This window comes from Ctenocephalides felis, unplaced genomic scaffold (assembly GCF_003426905.1).
Source record: "Ctenocephalides felis isolate EL2017-DRISC unplaced genomic scaffold, ASM342690v1 CF-g0.4_SCAFFOLD_01886, whole genome shotgun sequence".
Lineage (NCBI taxonomy): Eukaryota > Metazoa > Arthropoda > Insecta > Siphonaptera > Pulicidae > Ctenocephalides > Ctenocephalides felis.
Genome location: NW_020538040.1, coordinates 151754043 through 151773851, shown reverse-complemented (window position 1 = coordinate 151773851; position 19809 = coordinate 151754043). Strand labels below are relative to the sequence as shown.

General features: G+C 32.9%; 1 protein-coding gene across 1 annotated transcript in view; it reads right to left on the bottom strand.

The window, feature by feature from the left end:
- Window positions 1-18567, bottom strand: part of LOC113378397 (protein pangolin, isoforms A/H/I/S-like) — a 337278-nt gene extending 318711 nt beyond the window's left edge. The window contains 2 exon segments of the mRNA XM_026618926.1: window positions 17812-17878; window positions 17992-18567. Of these exon segments, the coding sequence (XP_026474711.1) occupies window positions 17812-17878; window positions 17992-18147 (223 nt within the window). The 5' untranslated portion in view covers window positions 18148-18567.
- Window positions 18568-19809: the final 1242 nt, after the last annotated feature.

Sequence of the window (19809 nt, the reverse complement as noted above, 5' to 3'; positions counted from 1 at the left end):
TCGGGCGTAACATCAATAAAAATAGTATGAGAGTTTTTTTTAAAAGTTTATTTATTTAAAATCCATTCGTTTCGGCTAGCATCTTAGCCATCATTCAGTGGTAATCAATTAACTATAAAGATTAAAACTAAACTAAAACCCCTTCATCAACATAAAATAACTAAAAAAATCCGAAGCAATTAAGACGATGTTACCGAGCATATTAAAAATTTAAACCATAGTATAGATTTTTTCAACCCTAAAATTTTACATTTTGAAGAGAACGAAATTAAAAGAAGATTCGCTGAGGGGTTGGTTTTGCAATTGCAATAACTCTCATACTATTTTTATTGATGTTACGCCCCGAATTTTAAATTAAATTAAATCTAATGTGTGTGTGTGTTCTATGATAAACCCAATCGGAGAAATATATTAAAAACAATATATGTTCAGTTCACTGTAAGTATGTATATGATATTTAAAAATTGCACTTTAAAATGGTAATCTAGCAGGTAAACGCTCTAATGTGCTAATCATATGTGAGATAAAGTTAAAATGTGATTGAAATGAAACAGTTTGCCAATTTTAGGTTAATTAGGATTTGTAGAAATAAACTTTTATGGTTTAGACTAAGAATAGTGAAAGTTACAAAATAAAATTCTTAAAAAAATACTATAGGCGCCCAAGTATGTCCTAAATTGGCTGATCCATCAACGGGCCTCCAAGAAAAAATCTGAAGACATGCATCTAAGTACAAAACTAGACTTGAAAATCATCCGAACCACCTTGCAAAAGACCCGGAAGACTAAAAAAAAACTCTTTATATTTAGCAAATTAATATGTAACGTACACTTATTATTATTAGCTTCCCGTAGGGCAAGTTATAGTAATCGCAAAAAAATCGAAAATAATTTTTTTTATACTCGTATATCTTATTCAAAACCTTCAGAACATTTTGGCATACCTTAGAAAAAATTGATGTATGTGTGTGTATGTGTGTGTGTTCGGAACATTCAATTAAATAAAAAAACATTCGATTCGTATTGATAAGGAGACGTGCTGATTAGTTTTTAGCAAAGGCAGTACTAGCCGTTCCGAAGATATGGGGCAAAAAGTGCCAAAACGGTAACTCAGTTTTTAAGAGAACGAAGCGTCCCGATTTGAATAATTCATAAAACATTTTACTTGTATTAACAAGATGAATAATTGATCAAATTTTCATGAGGGTAGGTCTAGCGGTTTCGGAGATCTAGTTAAAAAAGTTTAAAAAAATGCCATTTGGCGGTCAAAAATGATCATTAGACATATGCACATCAAATTAAAAAAAAATTGTCAAAAATTTATAGTTTCTCAAAAATATAATTTTTACAGAGGAATTTTTTTTCTTTAATTTTTTAAATTTAATTTTAAAAAAAAAAAAAATTGACACGGGAAGTTCCAGCAATTTGCCTTAAGGGACTTTTAGTTTTTCTGTTCTTTATCTCATCTATGTTCAAACTACACATTCTATTCATCATCACATTCATGTACACATTTGTCATTAAATTCACTGAATGTCTTACCAGACAGATTATCTGAAAAAAAAATCATTTATCGCAGTGTATTTATCAAGACAGCATCAAACGCGATTCTAAAATGATTAATAAAAATTATGAAAATTTCTCAGAAGTTATGATCTCGGACATATTTTTGTGAGTCCTCTTTCGAAAGAGAATGCGTTTGGGAGCATTGTGAAAACTTTTTCTCAAACAACCTAAAAAGCGTTGCGTGCGCATGAGAATCTCGCTCGGGGCTCATAATTCGCTCTCGATGGTGTCTTAGTGTCCTGATCAGTGTCGAACCCGTACCTCGTCAATTACACGCAAAATCAGTTCTTGCATCGCACGTACGACCATCGTATACCGATTACTGTTAGATGGTAATAAAACGATAATGATATGATTATACACTTTAATCATAACAGTTTCTATTTATGATCGAGAGTTATTGTCGTATGATTATAGAACTCGCTGTTAAATTTATTTAGATCCGGTAGTTTGTTAATGAATATTTTTGGTTGCGATTGAAATAAAACAGGTTGCCAATTTTAGGCTAATTAGGATTTATAGAAATAAACTTTTATGGTTTGTGCAATAAAAACATAAAAACGATAAAAGTGCGGCGGTAGATTTATTTACGCTCGAGGGATACATTAGTATAAAAAGCAACTGATGCGAAAAAGTAGTATAGGCTAAGCCGCAATCGATAGATTTGATGAATAATGTAATTTATATCCAGAAATTGTTGCCAAATACCAATTAATGCCTGAAAGCATCTCGTAGTCATTAAAAAAATGCTGTGCAGACTTACACGCCAGCGATCGATCCTCAGATCGATTCTTGGCAATGACATAAAATTTGAAATATTGAGTTTAGAAGTAAGAAGAAAAGCGAGATTAGAATTGGAGAAGATCAGATTTAGAAGTCAAGAATAGTGAAAAAATCAGTTGCAAAAAGCAAAATTAAAAGCTAAATTGGATGGAATAGGATAGGGTAGGGCGAGGCATAAAGGACTAATTTAAATTTGAGCAATTATATTGTGAAAACCAAACCATATATCAATATAAATCAATAATTATCAAATAACATATATGAAACAAACAACTGACTATGTTCTGTAAAACTTCCAGCCAGTTCATCATTGTAGAAATGTGTTTATTTTCTGTTTTTCATAAATATGGTTTCTGGCCCTGTTAACCCAATAGACGGGGTAAAACGAGACGGTCAGGAGCACCAGGTCCTATGTCTTATTTTTAATTTTAAAGGGATTACGAAATAATAGCTGCATTATTCAACCAATGCAAAATATAAATTTTATAATATATTTTTTCAGAGGTGAAACTGCATATAAACTTGATCTGGTTATTCGTTAGAAATATTCATCAGCAGAGTTATAATAACTATATATTCAATTTATCTCTTGTAAAATTGCTTTTTTAACTTAATTTATTTTTATAAAGTGTAAGATATCACGTGTATTTATTTTTTACCTAAATTTTCATTCAAACATTTTCAAAAAAAATCAAAAATTTCACAATTTTTTTCGAAACTAAAAATGCACGTGATGTTTGTTAGGGGAGGGGGGGTAATTTTGAAGAGGGGGGGCAAAAATCCTTAAGAAATCGATTACGTATTTAATGGGCGCCCACTTATATAAATGAAAATAGTACAGAATTTTGAAAAGAAGAAAAGTAAATGGCTAAATGCTCTAAGTAAGCAAGGCTAATAATAATAAAACTAGCTGTAAGTGGAATTGTCTTAAGGCAATTAGGGCATCGTGCCTTAAGGCAAATTTCTGGAACTTCCCGTACCAAATATTATTATTTTTTTTAAAAACGATTAACATTTTTGAAAAAATTTTACTTCGAAAAAATTAGATTTTTGAGAATCTAGGAATTTGTCAAAAAATTACTTTTTTTGAAAAAAAAAAAATTATTTTGACATATTTTGGAAAATCTGAACTTTTTTCAAAGCAATCGTACTGCTTTAACTGCATAGAGACAAAATGTCAAAGCGCGTAAGCGCCGCGTCGCCGTCTAACAAATAAACATTGGTACGGAACCCATAGGAATGCAAACAAAATTTATACTTATTGTTAAAATCTCTATAAAATATCTGATAATTTCATGTGCATATGTCTAATGATCATTTTTGACCGCCAAATGGCATTTTTTTTACTTTTTTCATTAGATCTCCGAAACCGCTAGACCTGCCTTTATGAAAATTTGATCGGTTCTTCACCTTGTCAATACAAGTAAAATGTTTTAAAATCGGACGCTCCGTTCTCTTAAAAACTGAGTTACCGTTTTTGGCACTTTTTGCACCGTATCTTCGGAACGGCTAGACCTGCCTTCGCCAAAAACTAATCAGCACTCAGTCAGTCAGTCAGTCAACCAAAAACAATCAGTCTCCTTATCAATATGAATCGAATGTTTTTCGAATTATTTAAATCCCGAATTTAAAAAATGCTAACAATATTGTTGAACAACGTTAATGAGTAAATAGTAATTAAAAATAAAATATTTACAAATATTTTATTACAAGCATGACGGAAGAGATAGTATAACCGATAAATAGCGATGAAGAGTCAACGATCCCTGACATGAGACGTTTTCGAATTTAGCCCATTATTATGCGATTAGTAAAATCACGTGAAATGAGTCCATGCAAAGAGTGAAGTCAAAGACTAACGACTATCTCGACTCGAACAGTGGTGGAGCAATGACAGCACCGACAGCACGCATTCAGCAGTTTAACTCAAGCGAATAAACGAGCGACGGACAACGCACAACGCACAACGCACAACGCACGATGATGATAGCAGAATGAAACAAGAAATACAGGAACCAACTCCGGCCTGATTATAGGGTACAATGCATTGCCTGTGTAAACACGCTTAGGAAAAAACTCTCGCACTAACACACCAGAAATCGTGCAAGAAATGTGTGCTTTTCTTGCACACAAGCCAGAGAAATGATATGTTTGTATAGATGCGTCGTCGAGCACATGGATATTTATGTGTAGGCCTAAATATATACATGTATATATATCAAACAAGTTTCGAATCAGCTTTCAGGGTGATTTTACAGGCACCTGTTATCTTAGATTGATTTTGCACGCTCTCGATTTGCGAACAATGTTCGATATAGAAACTGAAAAAAGCATTTATCACAAATTTGATACCGTGCAAAACGCGCTAGGTTCACGGTCAGAGTAAAATATTTGTTGTGGTAACATGAGAAGGTTTACGACATAATTGACAATGGTCATAAATTCGAAATATTTCTAAACTGTGCTCTGCAGAACAAATAATATAAAAAGCTGTGACATCACGCGGAACTCGTTCAAAGCAATAAAAGTAAGCCTTCTCCATCGCGTATTTGGGTTTTCGAGTAATTTTATATCCGTTGATTTTAAATCATGCGTGACGAAAATTAATTAAAACGCATTAAAAATACATTAAAGCACTTATGCGGAATCAATTTTAAGATAAGAAATCGATTACAAATCGGTTTATCACGTCCCATAAAATGGAGAAAACTCATTTAGGAAAAATTATACCTATTAAACGAAGTAAAACAGAAATTACGTCATGCATTTTAGAAAACACCCAGAGCTTAATAATTCAAATATTTTTCTTTTTTTTTGCTGATTTTTTAACACTTCAATGGCAAAGTAGCTATAAGTAAGTAGCTTGAAGTGTTAAAAAATCAGCAAAAAAAAAAACAGAAAAATATTTGAATTATTTTATTTCTAGATCTTATTCACTTAATTTAACATTGAAAATATTTATTTATTAGAAGGAATGTGATCAAGTTCAAAGTGCTGTCATATATGGAGAGATTTGATACTACGGCGAGAGCAGCAAAGACTTTGAGGCGGCCGTACTCTCAAACTATCAATTTTACAAAATAAAACGGTTTTCTAAAGAATTGTAGGAAATTTTCTCTAGTTTAATTCGTACATATATACCTTTATCGTAGAATAGGCCAGAAAGGAGATATTTTAAAAAAGCTGTTTTTTGACGCCATTTTCTCAATATGGCGGCAACTTGCCGTTCAAATTTGAGGTGGGAAACTTGATTTTCGTAAAGAGCACCTCGAAATCTATAAGATTACCAATTTTCAGAATTCCCGGAGTACTGTACCGGCAAAACGACCAAATGACTGGACTATTTGTGATTTATCTAAAGTTCTTATGTTTAGTTATCTTGACTTGATGAATTTGACAGTCTCAAATTTCGATTTCATTTCGCCGAATGTTAAGCACAGCACATGCATGCATAATAAATAAATCATCCATTTCGGAAAAGTAACGGCCAAGCCAACGACGTTATTACTATTGTTATGAATGGATGACTTTGTTTTGTAACGCGACACCATTCGACCTAAGGCGAACAGATCTGCGCATTTTCAAAGCAGAGATTTTTATCAACCGCAACCGCTGATTTAAAATTATATTTAACGAATATCGAATTGTTCTAAGAATGTTATATTTATATAAATATACGTCGTATTAAAAATAAATAAAAGTCTTCAAAAACATTCCGTTGTCAAAATTCATATCAATTTTGAAATAGGGTAGAGCGGGGCTTAAAAGTCCGCGAAAAAAGTCCACCAACAATATCTCAAAAACGAGCAGAGATAAAAAATTTAACAACAATATTTGAAAGTAGAGGGGAAAAATATGTGATCGCCTTCAACCGAGCAACGTCGCTATCAAGTGATACACGACCATGTTTGAAAATCTATAACAAAAGTGTTTTCTTTCATTGTTAATTATTGTTATTTGTTTGCACTGTTCCCATGTGCCTATGAAATTTATATTTTGCATTTGTAGATTATAGTAGCTAATATTTCGTAAAATCCCTTTGAAAATAAAAAATAAGATATTGGATCTGTTTGGCAACTGGCTATCCCATTTCAACCCGCATATAGGGTAAAAAGGACCAGGTGGCAAACTTCTGAAAAAAAAATTGCAATGATGAATTAGCAGGGAGTTTTACTGAACATAGTCAGATATGCTTGTTTGATATGTGGTATTGGTTGTGATATAATTTATTTAAATTTCTCAATATAATTGCTCAAAGTCAAATTGAACCTTTGTGCCCTGCCCCACTCTATATATATATATATATATATATATATATATATATATATATATACGTATATATGTGTGTGTATTAATTTGCAACCAATAAAAAACATCATAGTTGAATGCGTTAAATGTATGAAACCGTCAGTGAAGTATGAAATAGATTGATTGATTCATACTTATATTAGCACCTCCTTGTCAGTATTATTATTTGTATTAAAATTAATTTTAGTTGTTTTATAAAACTAATTAGTATTAGCAAAGTTACATAATAAACATTACAATAAATATAATATTATAACTATAAAATAAATAAATAAAAAAAATTAAAGCATAATTCGAATCAACTCATTCGAAATAAAAAGCAATAACAATAAAAAATATTGAACGAAAAAAAAGGAAAAATCATATATAGATCTCATCATAAAAATTTGTTATCTGGCCCGAACAGTTGAAGAACCTTTGGGCGTTCGTGTAAAATATTTCATCGTTCCTAGAAAACAAATATATCCATGACGTCTATTGACAAGGGTGATCGAGCAACCGCTCACAAAACCTCCTCCATTTTCCGTGTTTAAAAAAAAAAACTGACGCATCCGACTGACCCAAGAAATTTTATTCAGACAAGCCTAAGTTGTCGAGATAGTTTAGAAAGCTATTAATTTCTATTGCGAGTTACGTCAAATATTTTTTTACCTATTTTCAAATGAAGCTTAAATGATTATATAATGATGAAAAAGATAGAGTGATTATGCTTTATCTGTAATGTAAAATAATTATCTGTATCTAAATGATATAATTGTTCGTAAACGATCTTGATGAAATATGATTATAAAAATGATAAATACTTAAATTTTGATGTAATACAAAATAACATTTGATTAAGAAGGTTAAATAAAAAATAATAATATAATTAACTTCCCGTAGGGTAAGTTATAGTAATCGGAAAAAATCGAAAATATTTTTTTTAAATAAATGTTAACTAGTGGGGCGCATGGCATCGTGCCTTAAGGCAAATTGCTGAAACTTTCCGTACCAAAAATTATTATTTTTTTAAAAGATTAACATTTTTGAAAAAAAATTACTCTGAAAAATTAAATTTTTGAGAAACTATACATTTTTGACAAAAATTTACTTTTCGGCCTTACTTGTGTGCCTTCATGAAAATTTAATCAGTTCTTCATCTTGTTAATACAAATAAATTTTTTTTTGAATTATTCAAATCGGACGCTCCGTTCTCTTAAAAACTGAGTTACCGTTTTCAGCACTTTTTGCCCCGTATCTTCGGAGCGGCTAGAGCCGCCTTCACCAAAAACTAATCAGCACGTCTCCTTATCAATACGAATCGAATGTTTTTTGAATGATTCAAATCGCTTTATTCGTGTTCCCGAAATCGTCGACGAAAATTTGTATACGCACACACATATACATCAATTTTTTCTAAGATATGCCAAAATATTCAGAAACCTCTGAAACGTAAAGATATATAAAAATTTTCATTTTCGATTTTTTTGCGAGTACTATAACTTACCCTGCGGAAAGGTGAAAAAAATGGTGATTCAGTTTTTGAGAGAACGCAGCATCCGATTTGAATGATTCAAAAAGCGTTTTATTACTTGTATTGACGCAATGAACAACTGGCAAGGCAAGTCTAGCGGTTTATGAAATATAAGAAAAAAAGTAAAAAAAATACCATTTAGCGGTCAAAACTGATTATTAGACATATATAAGATTTATAATGTTTAACCGTGAGACTTGTTTCAAAGTTTTAAAAAAATTGCAAAGCATTTAAAAATTTTAAATAATGGTACGGGAAGTTTCAGACCGGAATACTTCGCATATTTTGAAAAACATTAGGTATTTTAAAATGCATTAAAAATAGTATATATGTATATTGTATATAAACACACATGTAATAAAATGGATAGCAAAATTGCTTACTCCGCAGGAGGCGAATAAAACGTAACAATAATCGCAATTGTATGAACATGTCAAGCGTCATTTATGTTATGACAAATCGTCCATTTCTCAAACCCTCGTAAGAGATGTACACCTTTTTTCATGAGATGTATACATGAACCTGTATTTGCACACACGCACTGTGTCGTTGGTTTACATATTCATTTGTTAGCGCAATTCAAAGTCCATACCGAGAAAAAGCATTCACAGGTAAAATAGCATTATATATAAGCGTCGACGGAATGAAGTTATAAGAAACGCTGCGTTTAGAGGCATTATTTCCCGGGCCCGAGATGTCGTACAAAGCGAAATGCAGTAAAGTAGAAAATCAAAAATACTCGGTGTGTAATGCACCACGTACTAACAAGCTTTTGTGACCAAGTGCACAATGGCACTTTGCGATGACCGTGAAATTTGTGGAGTCACAACATGCACACAGCTTTTCTCTTGAAGACCATAAGACGATGGTCACCGGCATCGACTTCGCGGTAACGATCTTCGCATCGCATGACAGTCTTTTAATCACATCGACTCATAACTAAGGAGCCTACTCACACGAGACAGGAGCCGACAATGCAGAAGAACTGTGATAAAGTCGTATTTAAAAAAAATATAATTAGCATTTTGTTCGACTTAAAATTTTGCAAGCTTCTTGAAACATCTATCTAGACCTCAATTTTTGTTGAAATAATTTTTCAATTAAGAAATATAACTCAACGAAAACAAGCTATTAACCCTATGAGTCCAATTTTTGTTTTACATCCAAAAAAATAAGGAAACAAAAAATGAGTACTTATAAGCCTATATATGCAAATACAAAGCAAACTAGTTGGGTGTATGGCATCGTGCCTTACGGCAAATTGCTGGAACTTCCCGTACCGTAACGAAGTGTTCGAGGAATACTGAATGTTTTGAAGTAGATTATTATTAATATTGTAACGTTGTCTAATATTTATAAGAATTATATAAACTGAATTGCTAAGTTGGAATTATTTGTTCAAAGTATATTAGAATTTTGGTCAGAATTAAAAATAAAATCTGAATTATTTTCGATATACAAAAAAATTTTTTCTTGAAAAAAAAAAATTGAAAAAAAAAGTTGAAACAAATTTTTTTTCCAAAATCAATTATTTTATTAAGACAAGCAGAAAGTTCTTTGAATTATTTAAATTGGACGCTTAGTTCTCTCAAAAACTGCGATTTTTTGCACATTTAGCTCCGTATCTTCGAAATGGCTGGGCCTGCCTTTGCCAAAATCTGATAAACACTTCTCCCAATCATTACTAATTGAATGTTTTTTAGAACATTAAAATCGGATGCACCGTTCTCTCAAAAACTCGATTTCTATTTTCTGCACTCTTTGCTCTTTATCTCCGTAACTGCTGGACCTGCATTTGCCAAAAACTAATCAGCTCATCTTCCTATCAATAGGAATCGAATCGAAATCGAAAAAACGTGACTGGAAATTTGTATCCATACATACACATACACACACACACATCCATTTTTTCTTAGATATGCCAAAACGTTCAGAAACCTTCAAAACGTCGAGAAATGTAAAAATTTTCAATTTCAATTTTCGGTCCATTACAATAACTTACCCTACGGGAAGTTAAAAATTCTGTTTAAACAATTTTTGTTAATGAATTATGTGACTTTCAAGCCACTGCGGCCTATAATGTTTGGACTTCTGAGTATGAAAATGTTGTTTCAGGGTGAAAGACTTATATTAGCTAAGGTCATAATTTATGATATTGATAATAATTATTTATATTGATTGGCTTGACAACGTTATAAAATTAATATTTCTGCGTCCATCCATCCATAATTATTTGGTAAAATATCGAAATATTTGAAATATGACCTAATAGTTTCGCGAGCCCATAGAAGGTTAAATTAACATTGTGAGCCATTTTTCTTTTATTCATTGATTTTGTTATTTCAACAGTTTTTTTAATTTATTATAATTGCTGGTAGGTGAATATTTCATATAGAAAACTTGAAGCAACATAATTTTATTATTATTTCAAACGCCAATAGACAGTTCTTGTAAAACTTTAGACACAGCAAATAGTTCATTATAAAAAGTAAATATATAAAGTTTCAAATATACCAAAGCAAATATTGAATCGCTCCCTGGCGCAAAATATACTAGCATTATTTACTTAAATCAAGAAAAAAAAAGGTTTACGCAAATCGTTCTACAAGCACGCTTGTGAAGCTTTCGTCTGTGGCTAAAAATTCATACAGACACCCATATACATTTATCATCACACGATGTTGGAGACGATAAAAAAAAGTGCACGGAATTCATAGAAAACATAGTGCTTAGTTTCCAAAATCGTAAACTTTTTTTCTACCCTCTAAAACCTCACAGGGGACACAACAAAAAGCCACAACGGTCTTGGGTCCGCTCGGCGCACTGGCAACCTGCCGAGCTGCAGGTTAGCGCCCTGGCGAGCGACGTACCACAAGCACTCAAATCGTAAGGCTCGACGACTATTATTCACAGTTTACGACATACGCTATGTAAAGCAACATAAGCCTACTAGAAAGCAGAAAAAAATAAAATGAGTACTAGATAAAATATGCGATTACGATTACTTAGTCCGATTCATATAAGTTTAATTCTACACTATATCTTTAATTTTATAATAGATGTTTAATTTTTTTTACCTTTATTACTAACAACTTATTACTTGCGATCTGTATAGCAATTTGAATATCCTGTATGTCTACTTGACATAAGCCTCGGAACGCGCAAAGTACAGAAGTCGTGGCAGAAATTAACTAACTTTACTTACATTTTTGTTCAAATAAAACTATCATTTTTCTTTTTACCTCATACAAAAAATTATAAAAAATACATGGTGTTGACAAGTTAGTTGTATGAATGTTAGTGCTAATTTCTAGTGTTGTGTACACTTCTCTAGATGTAACCTACCAACGTAATATCCACTGATGATGACATTAAATTGAATGTCGAAACGTTTGGAAATAAAGATTATTTTATAAATCTTTGGCTTTTCTTTGTTTGATGTATCGCCCTCAAGAACTCACTCATATATATATATATGATTTAGTTGTTAATTTTGATGTTGAGATATATGAGAAAGTTCTTGTGGGGCGATACATCAAAGAATAAAAAGTAAAGATTTATAAATTAATCTTTAATTCCAAACGTTTCGACATTCAATTTAATGTCATCATCAGTGGATATTAACGTTGGTAGGTTACATCTAAGATGTGTACACAACACTAGAAATTAGCACTAACATTTATACATCTAACTAGTCCACACTATGAATTTTTATCATTTTTTGTAAGATGTAAAAAGAAAAATGTTAGTTTTATTTGAACAAAAATTTAAGTAAAGTTAGGTAATTTCTGCTACGACTTCTGTACTTTGCGCGTTCCGAGGCTTACAAAGCCTCTTTAAAAAAATTTACTCTACAACAGCAAAAAATGTTTACCTACAATTAGAATTACTTTGTTTTTACTTTCGAGTAATTCGGTCTAAGCTTTTGTTACTAGCAAATATTTAACCTGTCCAACGAACAGGTACAAAATGATATTTCCAAATACTAAAAAAACAGTTCAACAATCACAGGAATAGACCACCGAGATGGCAGGTATACAAACAGTGCTCTTGCATTCCAAACCCTAAATCCCGGGACGTCCAGACCCCTACAACGGGGGACCCCTTCTCTTGTGTCATAAAATATATAATATTCTTTTAAGAAGAATGAAGATTAGAAATATAAATAAGACACGTCAGTAATTGACTTGTGCTATTCCGGTGCGTTCATGGGTAAATGTGATTTTCAGATTGTACAATTAACTAAATTTTACAATTCTCGAAACTTGAATAATGAAAGGAAGCATACAAATAATGTTTACGAACATTGGAACCGCAACTAATTGCTCGTTTGATCAGGTAAAAACGACGTAAGAATGCGACAAATATGACGTCAAAAATATATTTGACAGTAATGTTCATAATCAAAAACCAACATAACTCAATATACATGGAAATGAAAGAATTTTATTCAACCCCCGTATAACACGGATCAGACCATCCTCCTTCTAACATGATACTTTTAAAACACGAGTCACTATAACGCGGTTTGAGAATTGAGCAAAACCCTAATAAAATAATTTTATCTATTCTGAAATTAGTAAAATCGCGGTAAAACAGCTAAATAAATATGTTGAAACTGGCGCAAGAGATAAATTTGACATTTTGTTATTCGAGCCCGTACGTTCTAGCGAAAAAGAGTCTCTATTTCTTAAACAATAATTCTTTAAAAAAAAGGTGCACAAAATTTTAATAAAAGTAACTAATTTTAATAAAGGTATGTGTATCAATGAAAAAATATATATATTTTTATTCACTAAAAGCAAGCAATTTCGAATATCCAACAAGAGCTCAAATGGTTCCAAATTGATAAAAAACAATTCTCTGAAAGTTTTAGCTCTTAATATTAACTTTTAGATAGTGTGCAATTCAATCAAACTTCGTATGGAAATAGCATGGAAAAATTTTTGAAAATTAAAAAAAAAATTAGGTATAACTTAGCGACAAATGAATTAAAAGTGAAAATTCGTGTCATTTTTTATTCGTGTCGAAGTGAAAATTTTTTTATGCTATTTCCATACAAAACTTTGATTGAATTGCGCTCTATCGAAAAGACAATATTAAGGGCTAAAACTTTCAGAGAATTGTTTTTTATCAATTTGGAACCATTTGAGCCCTCGGGGGGTATGGCATCGTGCCTTAAGGCAAATTGCTGGAACTTACCGTACCGTAACAAAATGTTCGAGGAATATTAAATGTTTTTAAATAGACTATTATAAATAAATACTGTAACATTGTCTAATATATTTATAAGAATTATATAAACTGAATTGCAAAGTTGAAATTATTTGTTTAAAGTATATTAGAACTTTAGTCAGAATTAAAATTAAAATCAGAATTATTTTCGATATACAAAGAAAAATGAAAAAAAATTTGAAACAATTTTTTTTTCCAAAATCAATTATTTTGTTAAAACAAGCAGAAAGTTCTTTGAATCATTTAAATCGAACGCTTAGTTCTCTCAAAAACTGCCATTTTTTGCACGTTTAGTTCTGTATCTTCGAAATGGCTGGGCCTGTCTTTGCCAAAAACTAATCATCTCTTCTCCCAATCATTACAAATTGAATGTTTTTTAGATCATTCAAATCGGATGCTCCGTTCTCTCAAAAACTCGATTTCTATTTTCTGCACCCTTTGCTCTTTATCTCCGTAACTGCTGGACCCGCCTTTGCCAAAAACTAATCAGCACATCTCCCTATCAATAGGAATCGAATGTTTTTTGAACCATTCAAATCGGTTGATCTGTGCGCTCGAAAACGTGACTGGAAAATTGTATCCATACATACAAACACACACATTAATTTTTTCTGCCAAAATGTTCAGAAACCTTCAAAACGTCGATAAATGCAAAAATTTTCAATTTCGATTTTTGGACGATTACAATAACTTATCCTACCTAATTATATACATTCAATTTATTATCATTTCTAGCAATTGCATATTTTACAGCCCTATTTTACTCAATAAAAACAAAAATAAAATGAAAAAAAAAAATTATTAAAAATTCTTTCCCGTATCTCCACAATAATGCCGAATAAGGTTGTCGCACACGGTTCAACACTTGTTTGCGAAACTGCGTGCACCTATACATAATGTAATGTGTCAGTTTGAAAATTGATTGCGTGCATATAGGTTCAGTATGTAGAGGTGCAATGTGACATTAAAGCTAATTCAACACAGCTTTCGATTTCAATTATGTCATATGAATATATTAAAGAAATTATACCGTTGTGCGAGTACGATGAACACATTTACAAACTGTAAATATAAGTGTTAAGCATAACTTTCTTCAGCGCGATGGTGAACTAACTTTGCTCTTGAATGTGATACATGAGCGATGTATAAAACGCTACACAAAACATCATAATAAAAATCGAAAGTAATTAATTTTTTTCATCTATTATTTTGATAACTAATTGAAAAATTGGTAATTTGTATGAGTTTTTATTGCTTACAAAAAATTTTATATATAGAAAGACATAATAAAATTATATGAAATTATTAGCAAAAACAGAATACAAATATCTTCTACCTTATTCGCGGAAGATACGTTCTATTCAAACTGTGATTTATATGGGATTATAGAAATTGTAGTTTTTGAATATTTTGATTAATTATGTTCAGGCTAATTTGTAATATTTCCTTGATCGGCAGTTTTTAACAGCTTCTTCAATTTAAACTACAGATACAATACTCAGCAGTCACATCAGCAATTTGCTTCTTAAAAATAAGACTTCGTTCCATATACGGATCAATGTTCATATAAAAATAGCACAGATCTCAAATCAGATCAGATATTTGAATCTGGACTAAGATTAAGACTTTAGATTTTAAATCTTGACCAAGTTTTTAAAATTAAATATCACGTTTTTATTGCTTGTTGAAGGAAAATAATTGCTCTTCTTCAATATACTGATTATGAGTATGTTTTGTTTCATGTCGGTATGAGTCAAATGTTATAATAGAACGGAAAAGCAACATTTAAAAATATATTTTATTCATTAAATAGTGAACAAGGCCGTTTCAGAGGTTTCTGAACATTTTGGCATACCTTAGAAAAAATGGATGTATGTGTGCGGATACAAATTTTCGTCGACGATTCCGGGAACACGGTTAAACCGATTTCAATTATTCAAAAATCACTCGATTGCTGTTGATAAGGAGACGTGCTGATTAGTTTTTGGCATAGACAGGTCTAGTCGTTTCGAAGATACGGGGCAAAAAGTGCCACGAACGGTAACTCAGTTTTTAAGAGAACAGAGTGTCCGATTTTAATAATTCAAAAAACATTTTATTTGTATTGACAAGATGAACAACCTTTTAAATTTTCATGAAGGCAGATCTAGCGGTTTCGGAGATCTAGTAAAAAAAGTAAAAAAAAATGCCATTTGGCGGTCAAAAATGATCATTAAACATATGCACATCAAATTATCAGATATTTTATAGAGATTTTAACAATAAGTATAAATTTTGTTTACATTCCTATGGGTTCGGTACCAATGCTTATCCGTTAGACGGCGGCGCGGCGCTTACGCGCTTCGATATTTCGTCTCTATGCAGTTAAAGCAGTACGATTGAAAAAAAGTTCAGAATTTCCAAAATATTTCAAAATACACTTTTCTTCAAAAAGTCTTTTTTTCAAAAAAAAAAAAGGAAATTTTTGTCAAAAATTTATAGTTTCTCAAAAATCTAATTTTTCAGAGTAAATTTTTTTCAAAAATGTTAAACTTTTAAAAAAAAAAAATTTTGGTACGGGAAGTTCCAGCAATTTGCCTTAAGACACGATGCCAAGCGCCCCACTAGTTATTCTGTTTGTTTATATTCCCAAAAACACCGAAAGCGGCGAAGAGGGCCAAGGCAATGAAGACGGTTTATGTCAAAGTTCTTTTTATTATTCCAAAATGACGGCAATTACAAAGAGTATTGGGTTCGATATACACCGGAGTCCGCAAATAACGAAATGTTTAGCCGCGAATATAGGAATTAGATCGCATTTTTTTTGCCCGCGAATAAGAAACTTCTATCATACCAATAAATAAATAAATGTTATCAGTACATAGTTCAGAGAACAGAGTATAGTACCTGCTCCTCGATAGCCGTAAATTTCAAAAACCAGTCCCTCATAAAGTACGACGTTCATTTATTCATTAGTGCATTTTAAACACGCACTTACAAAATGCGTGGCCAGATTTAGGTTCTGACAGCTACATAAACTAACTAAAGAGCAATATTACCTGTGGTTAATTAAAGATTTCTCTTTCCTATCCCTTTTAGGTGTTTATTTATATTGGAAATTCCATTTGCCATCTATATATCTACACGAGTAAATATTTTATTTTACATTTACAGGATGTTTTGAAAGCAATAAATCAAGCGTTACTACGAAAATAAATACTGGCGTACAAGAGCACAAGTTTTAGTTATGAAATAAAATTAACTTCAAAGCTTTTGTGTTGTTTCGGATGTAATTGCCACAAAAATCATTTATCTAATTTCAATCCACTTATTTAATCCAATAAAATTTATCCTTACAACATTTGCTTGATATATGTGAAACCGCAATACTTGTGAAATTCAATGTCAAAAGATGAGTAAAATTTTCATTTAATAAAAACACGAATTTCAACAATTTAATATCAAATGACTAATAATTATAAGTAGTCTGATAAGATAACAAGTGTTAGCTTTGTTGAAGCAAATTGTGATAGTTGTAAAAGTAAGACAATAAGTAATCCTTTGAATTATCTGAAAAATTTTCATGAAAATTGATCTTTCGAAAGATTGTCTACGAAAAATTATACGAGAGTGAACTGTTATAATGGGACTAGATTGTTCATCTGCATAGTTTACATTTCAGTTCATTGCTATGATGAGCAATTATAGAGTTAATTGCACAAAATACGAAATAAACACTATGCGGAGTGTACTGTCGGAGATAACACTTCGCGCGTCGTTTGATAACGCGTCTCAACTGAATAGACATACTCTATGTGACTGAAAAAGGATCTGTTGATATTACAGACTTAATGAAAATCTGGTCTATGTTCAGCTGTCATGGCTTCATAATAAACAACGGGATATTATATTATAATGAATGTCTGTAGTCGAATCACAAACAGTCGAACAAATGGAACGAAATCGTATTGGGCGTCATCTAAAAATAGCAAGTATACAACATGCACAGATAAAGAGACAGCAGGATCTCTACGGCAAGCAGTCCAGCTTCCAATGTCAACGCAAGCCATAGAAAATCCCACCAGCGCACTTCTTGTAGCATACATTGGACATATCAATGTACACAACAAGCAAATACGACAACAAAATTACAAAAGCCGAACAAGTCGGCATACACGTGCGTGTGTGAATGACAGTCGCAAATTGACTTTCATCGGCGCGTATCATCACAAACCTGCGGTACGCGTTTGACAGCGATCCCTCGATGGATAATGAAAGAAGTAATATGTTGTCAAATATCGCCTTTTTGTATTATAAACCAAGAGCAAAAAAGCGGAAGGGAGATATTTGACAACCTAATATTTCGCGCACATTGTGAACAACAATACAGTGATAGATATATTAGATAAATTTTCGAACAGAACTTACCAAACACCGGACTATGATCCGATCTCGACGCATTTTTGTTGGCGGTGTATCCAGTCGCTGACTTTTCCTGTAAAACATAACAAATCACTGAGAACTTGTACTGCTTCGACACAAATTGCAGTGCGCACAATTGATAATTGAATACACAATAAGGTGTAAGTTGTAAGGTGTAATTAGCACCTCGGATTCAGTGAGATCGATGAGACTCGACTTTTCCTCGAGAAGATTCTCTGAGGAGCGCTTCTCATCCTCGCCATCTCCTTCGACATAGAAGACCTTCACTTCGTCAGTACTGCCCAGGTCGTCGCCCCCACTGGCGCTGTGTGCGTGGGGCATCTCGCGAGTCTTATCTGCTCTATCCTCGCAGCGAGAGCACCGGGGCGACCGGCCCGATCGCCCGCAACGGCTTTCAACGACACCCGAAGGACGTTTGTCCCTCGCGCATTTCTTATCTTTGTACACACGCCATCATCATCGTCCGCGACGACATCGCACTCTCTACTTAACACACAACAATAACAAAACCAAAACAAAACAATATTCAATACACTGCACAGCGGGAGACGCGCGAAGGACTCACTGACAGATGATCGAAGAGACAAACAAACAGAAACACACAACATATACGATCGGCAAACAATAATCGCGATCTTCCGAACCGAACACTGATTTTAATTTTTATCACAAAACACTGTTCTGATATTGACACTAGATGTGCTAATACTATTCCGCGTGTCCTGTACAAGGACAATATCGAGTTATTAATGTTGTCAATAAGCGCGGCAACGTGTGTTTACAAATTGAATCGAACTCGTCGTGAATATTGTGAGATTGCGCGTGAACGGAGTACAGCGTTAACCACGCGGGGTCTATTTCGTGAATGTCGGGCGACACACGATGCTCGCGCTCCGCGCTCACACTTCACTGTCGGCGTCCGCAATCGTGTTGGCTCGGGTGCCGCCGTCACGGCTCGGCTCCTGGATCTGTTGTGCATCGCATGTGATCGAGGATGCGGGCGACGCGGGCGAAGCGAGCGGCCGAGGGAGCACGAGGGACGCTCTCGTCCGCCGGGCGGTGGCGGTGGGCCGACGGGCTGCCGGATGGCTGCAGCTGTATAGCCGTATAGCAGTATGTAGCGGTCGCTATACGCTGTACAGCACGTCGGCGTATGCGTCGCAGCCCGTGAACGTCATAGAAACGCGGAACTCGACGTCAGCGTTAGCGTTAGCACACTTGTGCAGAGACGGCCTTCCTCCCTTCCGCGGGAAAGCGACGCCAATATCGCGATGTGAGGGTGGAAGGCGAAAGCTTTGCTAGCGGTCGGTTTGCGAGATGCTATTTAGACGCGACCAATCACAGAGGTGCTTTGATCTGACCGAGAACGAACGACTTTAGGCCGCGCCTAACACCTCATCCCTTATATTCGCGTTACAATTCTACTTCTACGAGAGGGTGAACTTTGCCTTATATATGGAAATTCCTCTGTCGAGTTTTCACAGAAAAATAATTGCACGATTTCCGATAATCTTATGCCTTACTGAGAAATTTGTGTTTCAAAGTTAAATATTATTTTGTGCATTTCCGCTGCAATGTTTCATTCATTATATAAAAACTGAATACATAAAAATGAAGTCATCTGAAAAGTTTTAATGTTTTACTTGTATTTTATCGGGTTATGATATACAATTTGAAATCCTAACATCCTTAAACATACTAAGACATTTATAAAACTTAATTATATGAGTACATTAAAACTTTAAAGCGAATTATGGGAGTTTGCTGTATCTAGGTAAAGTTGACAAGTCCGTACTAAATTTAATAATAACATAATTAACAAATTAAATTGCAAAACAAGATAATATATATATATATATATATATATATATATGTTTTAGGATTGGATTTATTATAATATTAATATAATTTAATTTGAAGTAATACTAAAGTAACTAAATAATTATAATATTGAGAAATTTCAAACTAATATTTACGGCTAGT